The 11,027-nt window shown below is 41.0% G+C and overlaps 1 protein-coding gene across 1 annotated transcript; it reads left to right on the forward strand.

The window, feature by feature from the left end:
* The first annotated feature begins 3,152 nt into the window (after nucleotides 1-3,152).
* Nucleotides 3,153-4,361, forward strand: LOC138907627 (uncharacterized). The gene is made up of 3 exons (XM_070198231.1): nucleotides 3,153-3,332; nucleotides 3,891-4,214; nucleotides 4,296-4,361. Exons 1-3 carry the CDS (start codon nucleotides 3,153-3,155, stop codon nucleotides 4,359-4,361), a joined length of 570 nt encoding a protein of 189 aa, XP_070054332.1.
* Nucleotides 4,362-11,027: the final 6,666 nt, after the last annotated feature.

Below are 11,027 nucleotides of genomic sequence, written 5' to 3' on the forward strand. Positions count from 1 at the left end.
CAAAACTCTCCGGGTTATGCATGCTACATAGACGGAGGGAGTAGAGTTGGCCTCCTACCGCCTGAAAGGGGTGGCCTATTCTTGGTTTGAGTTGTGGGAGGAATCCCGTGAGGAGGGAAGCCCTCGGGCGAGGTGGGGTGAGTTCACAGATGCCTTTATGGATCATTTCTTCCCTGCCGCAACTAAGACAGCCCGTAACGCTGAGTTTGAAAGCTTGAAGTAGGGTAGTATGAATGTGTAGGAGTACCATATGGAGTTTGCGCGCCTGTCCAAGTATCCTATTCACATGCTGCCCACTATGGAGGCTAAAGTGTGCCGGTTTGTACAGGGCCTTAGCCCCTTGGTTATAAATGAGGCCTCTACAGCTGCCCTAAATTCCGATATGAACTATGGTAAGATGGTGGCATTTGATCAAGCCACAAATACCCACAAATTGAAGAATAGAATGGAGCGTCAGAGTAGCAGCAAGGCCCGGTCCGCGGGCAACTTTGGTGGTTCTTCCGGTGGTAGTGATGGTAGGTCAGCATTTAGGGGACAGTCATCAGGACCATCCCAATCATTCGCCTAGTCTTCGATGGGTGCACAGTCATCTGGACCCAGTCAGGGCAACAGGGGACCCCACTAGCAGGGTCGGCCCGAAAGAAAGTTTCAGCAGTGGAGGCTTCCATGCCCTAAGTGTGGGAGGATGCACTTTGGGTCCCGTTTCAGGGTCCTACCAGTATGCTATGGGTGTGGTGTGAGGGGTCACATTCAGAGAGATTGCCCTCATCCTACCGAATTATGGACAGAGGTGCGGCACAACCAGCTAATTCTGCAGCTACTATATCCACAACACCTGCAGCTCGAGGCACCCCAGCACCCGCAAGGCGTGGTGCAGCTAGGGGTGGTGCACATAATTCGGGAGGACCCAGCAGATTTTATGCTATGTGGAGACGTCGGGAATCAGAGGTTTCTCCAGATGTTGTCATAGGTATATTGTCTGTCCAATCCCATGATGTATATGCTCTTATTGATCCCGGTTCCACTTTGTCATATATCACTCCTTATGTTGCTATGGAATTTGGGATAGAACGAGAACAACTTCATGAGCCGTTCTGGGTATCTACTCTGGTTAGTGAGTCTATTTTGGCCGTGCGAGTTTATAGGAATTGTGTTGTCATGTTGCGTGGTCGGGATACCATGGCCGATCTTATTGAATTGAGAATGGTCGATTTTGATGTGATAATGGGGATGGATTGGCTTTATTCTTTTTTGCCAAGCTTGATTGCCGAACCGGGACTGTTAGGTTCGAATTTCCAAATGAGCCAGTTATTAAGTGGGAGGGTGATGATGTAGTTCTGAAGGGTAGGTTTATTTTCTACCTTAAGGCCACAAAAATGATCAACAAAGGATGTATTTACCATTTGGTCCGAGTTATGGACACCGATGCTGAGGCACCTACGCTTGAGTCCGTGCCCGTTGTGAATGCATTTCCGGGAGTCTTTCCGGATGAACTCCCTGGGATCCCACCAGATAGGGAGATTGATTTTGGGATTGATGTGATGCCAGACATGCATCCTACATCTATTCCACATTACAGAATGGCACCGACAGAATTGAAGGAGCTAAAGGAACAATTGAGAGATTTGTTAGAAAAGGGTTTCATCCGGCCAAGTGTGTCGCCTTGGGGCGTACCGGTCCTTTTTGTAAGAAAGAAAGATGGGTCACTGAGAATGTGTATTGACTATCGACAGCTTAATAAGGTTACAATCAAGAATAAGTACCCACTACTAAGGATAGATGACTTGTTTGATTAATTGCAAGGTTCCAGGTACTTCTCCAAGATTGATTTAAGATCCGGGTATCACCAATTGAAGATCAGCGAGCGGGATATTCCGAAAACAGCTTTTAGGACCCGGTATGGGCATTTTGAGTTTCTAGTGATGTCTTTTGGGCTAACAAATTCCCCAGCAGCCTTCATGGATCTTATGAATCGAGTTTTTAAGCCATTCCTCGACTCTTTTGTGATATGGTTTATTGACGATATTCTTGTATATTCACGAAGTCTAGAAGAACATGCCGATCATCTCAGGGTAGTTCTACAAACCCTATATCAGCACAAGTTATATGCAAAGTTTTCAAAGTGTGAAGTTTGGCTTGAATCAGTCATATTCTTGTGTCATGTTGTCTCTAGTGAGGGGATTGGGTTGATCCTCAGAAAATTTCAGCTGTGAAGAATTGGCCGAGGCCTACAACTCCAATAGAGATCCGCAGTTTCTTAGGCTTAGCTGGATATTATAAAAATGTTTGTGGAGGATGTTTCTACTCTTGCCTCTCTATTGACTAAATTGACGTAGAAGGCAATTAAGTTCCAATGGTCAGATGCTTGTGAAAAGAGTTTCCTAGAGTTGAAAGCAAGATTGACTACGACACTACTGTTGACTCTACCAGAGGGTATAGATGGATTTGTGGTATATTGTGATGCTTCAAGAATCGGGCTTGGGTGTGTATTGATGCAACATGGGAAGGTGATAGCTTATGCTTTTAGGCAACTAAAGAATCATGAAAAGAACTATCCAACACATGATTTAGAACTTGCGGCGGCGGTATTTGCATTGAAAATTTGGTGTCATTATTTATATTGGGTCCATGCGGATATATTCACGGACCATAAGACCCTTCAATATATTTTCAAGCAGAAGGAATTGAATCTGGGAGAGAGAAGATGGCTTGCGTTACTCAAGGACTATGACATTGATATTCTATATCATCCAGGAAAGGCCAATATTGTAGCAGATGCTCTTAGCCGGAAATCCATGGGTAGTTTGGCTCACTTGGAGGCATATCAGAGGCCATTGGCCAAAGAAGTTCACCGATTGGCTAGTTTGGGGGTTCATATGGCGGACTCTGGTGAAGGAGGGGTAATTGTGCAAAATAGGGCTGAATCATCGCTTGTTGTGGAAGTCAAAGAGAAGCAGTACAACGATCCATTGTTGGTGCAAATGAAAGAGAGGATTCAAAAACATAAGACTATGGCCTTTTCTCTTGGCATGGATGATGGTACATAAAGGTACCAAGGGCGACTATGTGTTCCAAATGTGGATGGTCTCCGTGAAAGAATTATGACTGAAGCTCACACGTCTAGGTATTCAGTGCACCCATGTTTTACAAAAATGTATCATGATCTTAAGGAAGTCTATTGGTGGAATGATATGAAGAGGAATGTGGCAGACTTTGTGGCAAGATGTCCGAATTGTCAGCAAGTGAAGGCCGAACACCAAAAGCCTGATGGATTGGCACAAAACATTGAAATTCCAATGTGGAAGTGGGAAATGATTAATATGGACTTTATGGTAGGATTACCTCGTACTCCTCTTAATTTTGACTCGATTTAGGTGATTGTTGATCGACTCACGAAATCAACACACTTCTTGTCGGTTAAGGCTGCCGATACAACGGAACAATATGCTCAGTTGTATATCAAAGAAATAGTCAGGTTGCATGGCACCCCAGTTTCCATCATTTCTGATCGGGGAGCACAATTCACTGCTAATTTTTGGATGAAATTTCAGCAAGATTTGGGTACTCAGATGAATCTTAGTACAGCCTTTCACCCACAGACTGACGGGCAGGCAGAGCGAACTATTCAGATGTTTGAGGATATGTTGTGCGCTTGTGTTCTAGACTTCAAAGGTAGCTGGGATGATAATTTACCACTCATAGAATTTGCATACAACAATAGCTATCATGCTAGCATTCAGATGGCACCGTTCGAGGCTTTATATGGTAGGAGATGTAGATCTCCCATTGGGTGGTTTGAAATTGGGGAAGCAGAGTTGATAGGGCCAGACCTCGTGCATTAGGCTATGGAAAAAGTTAACATCATTAAGGAGCGGTTAAAGACTGCTCAGAGTCGTCAGAAATCCTATTCGGATGTTCGTCGTAGGGATTTTGAGTTCAAAGAAGATGCTTGGGTATTCTTCAAAATTTCCCCCATGAAGGGTGTAATGCGATTTGGTAAGAAAGGGAAATTGAGTTCGAGGTATGTTGTACCGTACAAAATCATTCAAAGGATCAGTGAGGTGGCGTACAAGCTTGAACTACCACCTGAAATATCATTGGTGCACCCGGTGTTTCATGTGTCTATGTTGAAGAAAGCAGTTGGAGATTCGACACTCATTGTTCCGGTTGAGACTATTGAGATTAATGAGGAATTGACTTATGAAGAGATTCCAGTTTCTATTATTGATCGGCAAGTCCAAAAGTTGAGGAACAAGGAAATTGCATCCGTGAAAGTGCTATGGCAAAACCAACAGGTTGAAGAGGCTACATGGGAGGCAGAGGAAGAAATGAAGAAAAAATATCCTTATTTGTTTGAATGACCATGTATTTATAAAGTTGTGATCTAGGGAAATTATAATACTTACTTTCTATGAATTTTGTATCATTTGTACCATTGGCGTTAAGAGTGTTCCTTTCTAGAAATATATTGCTTGTGAGGCCACAGTTGGTATTATTTTGTATTATGTTACATCGTTGGATTATGTATATGCTGTTAGGATGTGTTTCTGGGGCTCTCTGATAGGTGGATAGGCCCAGTTACAGGGGAAGCTCTGGCGAAATGTTTGGAAATTTAGGGAGTTAGTCAAATTTGGGGCTGCTGGTGTGTGGTATGAAAACTGAGTTGCATAAGATGCTAATAACAGATTTTAACCCTTATTAGAGGATGAATGATCTTAAGTGGGGGAGAATGTACAAAAGAAAAATAATGCTTCATGGTGTCATACTAGGCTTACGTGTTTGAAGATTATAGAAATTTAGAAAGTAAAGGAAATTGTTTGGCGAAATAAAATGCGTTTCTGCGGTCCATTATGCGACCGCAGAATCACTCTGCGGGCCACATAATGGCCGCAGAACTGAAGCAGGAGAGGGTCAGCCTTGAATCAATTATGCGGTCGACTGTGCGACTGTATAACTATTCTGCGGTGCATTATACGACCGCAGAATAGTTATGCAGACCGCATAGTGACCGCATACACATATAGATATTTGGCCAGCTTGGATACCAATTATGTGACCACTATGCGGTCGCATATGCGACCGCATAACCTATTCCGGAGCTCCATTTTGCGGTTTATAAAACCCGACCCTATTTCGTTAAATACACTCTTTGGGCCATTTTTGAACTATTATGTGACATTTTAGAGTGAGAGAGAGTGACCTAGAGTGAGAAGGTGTTCTACAATAATTGTTCTTTAATACTTGCTCATGTTTTGGAAGATTAAGGAGGGAAACTCACTAGGTCTTCATCCTAGAGGTAAGATTCTACACCCTAACCCTTAATTTCGAATTGTTTCTAGAAATGGATAATTAGCAAGATAAGTTTTGGGCTTGAGAGTTGTTTATTTTACATGCATGTGATATCAAGGGGTGTAGGAAGATTGTTGAACTAAGCATGGTAAAATTTGGGTTATAGGATGATGGAATCCTCCATAAAAGGACCTTGAAACCTTATGCACACTTAGTGTTTGATAAAATGCTCAAATGAACTAGAGCCATGATCATCTTCCTAATTTTGGTTCAATTTGTTATATTTCTAAAATAGATTGAAGTTGCTAAGATTTCCGGAACATTTAAAGTGTAAGGAAGCTCAAGTGAGGTATGTTAGCTAAACCTTTCTTTAAGAATTGGTATTCCCACTATCCTTGTAAGTTCCAAGATGTTGATTACAAATCGATTATTCCAATAAGTTTTATGATAAAGATATATGTTCAATTCGTGTTTCAAATGCTCTTATCATATTGCGTTATAAATTGAGGATGTGTTCCAAACTATGGATTGTGTATCCACATGTTATAATTTCAAGTCGAGATTTATGTGAAAGTTATTTTGCCAAGTTGTGTAGAGATTGTGATTGTGATACACCTCCGCCCACATATATTGGGGTGAGGCGGCACGACCGCTTTGTGTAGGGATTATGGTATTGGGGGACTGAACCTCCACCCGCACACATTGGGGTGAGGTGGTACGACCGCTTTGTGTATAGTTTTGGTATTGTTGTGGCACCACCACCCACATATATATATTGGAGTGAGGCGGCACAACCGCTTTGTGTTGGTATTGGTATTGTTGATGCATTTCCACCCGCTTACATTGGGGTGAGGCAGCATAGCCGCTTTGTGTTGGTATTGGTATTGTTGATGCATTTCCACCCGCATACATTGGGGTGAGGTAGCATAGCCGTTTGTGTTGGTATTGGTATTATTTATGCATTTCCACCCGCATACATTGGGGTGAGGCGGCATAGCCGCTTGTGTTGGTATTGGTATTGTTTATGCATTTCCACCCGTGTACATTGGGGTGAGGCGCCATAGCTGCTTTGTGTTGGTATTGGTAACGTTGATGCATTTCCACTCGTATACATTGGGGTGAGGCGGCATAGCCGCTCTGTGTAAGTTCTTGGTACTGTGATTATACATCCACCCGCATACATTAGGGTGAGGTGGCGGGGCCTCTTGAGTAGAGTTGTGGTATTGTACTTACACCTCCACCTGCATACATCGGGTAAGGCGGCGGGGCCGCTTTCTATGAAGATGGTTACAGAGGATCTCATCTTAAATCTTATAAATGATATTGATAGCTCTTAATAAGCTTGCTCTGGTTTAAACGTTTACCTTTATCATGCTATTGTCTCCCCAATTTATCATATTCATATTGTATTTCTAAATTCTTAAATTGGTGTTTGGTTTTCATACTAGTACTATTTGACGGTACTAACGTCCCTTTTGCTGGGGACGCTACATCTTTAAATGGATGCAGGTGTTTCCACAGTAGGAGGTATTGATCAGTGATAGCAGTACACCTTCTTCCCAGCTGACTCGGTGAGCCCCACATCATCCCGGGGTCATGTATCTTTGTTCTTTGAGTATTCTGTTTGAGGTATAGCTGGGGCCTTGTTGCCGACATTATCATTTTACTCATCTTTATCTATAGAGGCTCCACAGACATTGTGTGGGTTGTGTATTGATGCCGGGGAAGTCAAACTATGTTATATTGTGGTTGTATTACTTGTTCCAATTGAGACTTTAAAATGATAAAAACTATTGGTAATGAATTGGTATTGTAGACATTGTCTAATTAATGAAAATATGTATTATCTCCATTCGAGGATGAGCTTGGGTAGAAGAAAATCTAACAGGCTTTCTCGGTCGGGTTCACTCGGTTGAGCGCCGGTCGCGCTCCTCGGTTTTGGGGCGTGTTAATACCAAGACCACGGCAAGTCCAGAGAAGGGATCTCGCCAATAACTGCTGAACTGGACAACCTACTGTGGTGGGGGAGCTGTGTCTACGTGTCTATCAAGACTTGCAGTACGACATGCAGCATCCACAAATAAAAGGGATGTCAGTACGAATAAAGTACTGAGCATGTAAGGCAGGAAAGCATAAATAAAAACAGTAATGTAAGCAGGGATAAAAAATATCCAACCTGTAACATCTGAGTGTCGTGTGTGTATATATATATATGCATTATCATCATCATATCGTACCCGACCATCATAAGGCTCGGTAGAATCGTACCCGGCCACGTGGAGCTCGGTAAAGCCCAAATGATTAGTGGTTTCACAATAGGTATCGTACCCGACCGATTATAGCACGGCTCAGATTAAAATAGGTACATATATATAATGCATGATGGACTCATTGGAATCACATTCTAAACCTTTCGGAGTGACGTAAGGTGGGTAACCTCCGTACACGTTATTAGGACTAACTCTTCGTCATGGATCTTGTAAGAATAAAAAAGTACCAACAACATTGATAACATAATAATAAGAGAAGTAACACCAACATCAATCGTTCCATAAGAAGGGAAACAATGTAAGTACTGCTAGCTTCTAAGAGTGGAGTGTCTTTGGAAGTTCGTTCATTACATTATGTACAATCAGAGTCGTGCAAAAGAAGGAAAGGGGTAGCCTCACATACCTTGTATATACTAACCAACCTCAAGCTATGTGAATGTCACGACTCCTTGGTCTACAATAAGAGAAATGATTATATTGTTATCATTTAAGCGTCATAACAATTATATATCGATCGCAACCTATTTTACGATGAAACAGATAATAGCTCCCCTATTTATATGCTAGCTTCTAAGAGTGGAGTGTCTTTTGAAGTTCGTTCATTACATTATGTACAATCGGAGTCATGCAAAATAAGTAAAGGGGTAGCCTCACATACCTTGTATATACTACCCAACCTCAAGCTATGCGAATGTCACGACTCCTTGGTCTACAATATGAGAAATGATACTATTGTTATCGTTTAAGCGTCGTAACTATTATATATCGATCGCAACCTATCTTACAATGAAACAGACACCACCTCCCCTATTTATATGACTTCCCAAAAGTTAAAACAATAATAATCATATTAAGCCTCCCAAAACAGTCCACCAACCAACAACATTACTAACAAGCCTTTCGATAGATATCTCATAAGTTCTAGCTTTAACGACTTAGCCACAACTTGGATAATCTTAAATACATGTAGAGTAAGAGGTTACTTAAATTTAAACATATAGAACTACTACAATTTGACCTTACTTCACCACGAAATATCCTTCCAATACTGCCACAAGAACAAGGAAGTGAAACTAGCAATCAATTCGGGGTTTTCGGCACTAGAATCACTTTGGAAGACTTAAAATTACCTAGGATTGATAGTAAAAACATGAGAGAGTATTTTACAGAACTTAACCCACTTAAAACAACCTCCCACATGAGCTGGAACCACACAAAAATCAGCAACATCAAGAAGAACAAGAAACTTACTAGTACCACGGGATTCTTGATACTTGATTTGTGTTGTTTGCCCTTTGTTTGGGTCTTGGATCATAACAGAACCTTGAGAGAGAGTTTTTAGGTGTCTAGGGTGAAAAAGAATGTTAAAACGGTCTTAAGGCGTATCATATATATCAATATATCTCAACCGCCTATATGGATCCCATAGAGAGCTGCATGCTCAGTCTCGCAAAAACGCGAATATCTCTCTACTCCAACGTCGTATCGACAAATGGGTTAATGTGTTGGAATCTAGACTCATAGATCTTCAATTTGATGGATAGATCACCCTGTAAATCAAAATAAATTGGGAGAAAAGCTTAGTAACATTTGACCTAAAGTTTAAGTAAAATTATGAACGTAAGTTGCGACAACTTTTGTCGACATTGTTTCATAACTCATTTGACTTCAAGACTTATGATACAAATATTATATGATTCAAATACCTTAAAACACGACCTCCTGAGAATATTAAGAACCTCCAGTTTTACTCGAAAATACGGGTTACAACATCCTTAATTCGTTTAACTTCAAATACTTGTTACCACTCTTATACACCCGTGTATCAATTAAGACTAATAGGATTAACTTCTTATTGTGTCAAAGATAATATTTTCTCGGATTTACGTCGACTAACTTATGGTGTGATCTAACGTACACGAATATGGGTTGTAACACCCTTCCCCCTTATGAACTTTCATCCTCGGATGTAAGGGTTTATGGGAAGTCTAACTCATCGTGGATTCCGACGGACATTTCCGGCCGAGTTTCCCCTATAAAATGGATACTAGCCAAACTTGCAAGCAGTTAAATCCAACCGATGTCCTCATAAGGCTATACAAAGCATTATGGATATGTACATTATTGTCACGACCCAAAATCCAACTAGTCGTGATGGCACCTAACTTCACCCGCTAAGTAAGCCAAATAACAATAATCTGATTTAATTAATATTTAATTGACTCTAATACACTCCCCAAGGACTGGCAGTACAAATCATGAGCTTCTAAGATTAGAATTTACAAAACTGGTGTGAAATAAAAATACGTCATATGTTTGAAATATACATGAACAAATTTAAAAATTCTAAAGCTACCTAGAACAAGATGTAGTAATGACTGGTATGCAGGTACAACTTCAGATCCAGCTCCCGTCATATACAGCTACATCAACATCAGAAATTTGCACGCAAGGTGCATAAGTGTAGTATGAGTACAATTGACCCCATGTGCTCAATAAGTAACAAACCTAACCTTAGGTTAAAACTAGTGACGACCTGGAACAAGGGTCAGAGTACACTCCAATAACCAACAACAGTTCATAACAGTATAATAAAGATGGTACAAAAAATAACCCAGTTGGTTCACAGTTACAGAAAATAGACATGCTTTTCAAGTATAACAGTAAATCTCAGATATTCCACCGAAAACCTCAAAATATGAGTAAGTTTGTAAAACCGTGATATTCTTTCCAAAAAGCTTTCAAAAATAAATAAGATGTTTTATTTTTCAGATCGCATGAGGGAAATTCATCTCTATGCCTACATGTCAATATACAGATGAAATCATGAATGCCAACAAAATCGGGTAGCAAAAGTAAATGCATCTCTATGCTTATATCTCAAGTACGCATGTCAAATGCAATGCATCTCAATGATGAACTCATGTACTCACATTCTAAGAATACTCAATAACTCAATATTGTATATGGCCAATCCAGCCCAGGGAAGATCCATCCTCAAATATATATCACTGATAGTCAGTCGCTCAGTACTGTATGAGGCCAATCCAGCCCAGGGAAGACCCATCCCTCAATATAGATAATTAGGGAAGATTTAACTAAGCGTGTTGCATAAATTTCAAGTAAGAGTTAAAACACATAGACACGCGACATTAGGCTAAACATGATGACTACACAATTCCACGGAATCAATTACATCACAGTTTCTACGGTGCACGCCCACACGCCCATCACCTAGCATGTGTGTCACCCCCAAACAAATCATATAACACGTATATTTCGGGGTTTATACCCTCAGCTCTAAAAATAAAATATCAACTGCGCTCACTGTGTGGGGTGTGGACTCCGGAGGGGTTCCTTCAGCCCAAGCGCTACAATCCGCACGGATAACTCACGTGTTGCACGAATAACTCACAGGCTATAGTATCAATATCTGGATAATAAACAATAGGGGCGCTCCTGAGGTAC

Source organism: Nicotiana tomentosiformis, chromosome 3, assembly GCF_000390325.3.
Source record: "Nicotiana tomentosiformis chromosome 3, ASM39032v3, whole genome shotgun sequence".
Classification (NCBI taxonomy): domain Eukaryota; kingdom Viridiplantae; phylum Streptophyta; class Magnoliopsida; order Solanales; family Solanaceae; genus Nicotiana; species Nicotiana tomentosiformis.

Excerpts from the sequence above, each read along its gene's own strand:
- LOC138907627 (XM_070198231.1), top strand. The coding sequence starts at position 3,153 with ATGTATCATGATCTTAAGGAAGTCTATTGGTGGAATGATATGAAGAGG. Across the intron at positions 3,333-3,890 it reads TGATTAATATGGACTTTATG|AGTCGTCAGAAATCCTATTC; the intron begins GTAGGATTACCT and ends AAGACTGCTCAG. Across the intron at positions 4,215-4,295 it reads TGACTTATGAAGAGATTCCA|GTTGAAGAGGCTACATGGGA; the intron begins GTTTCTATTATT and ends CAAAACCAACAG.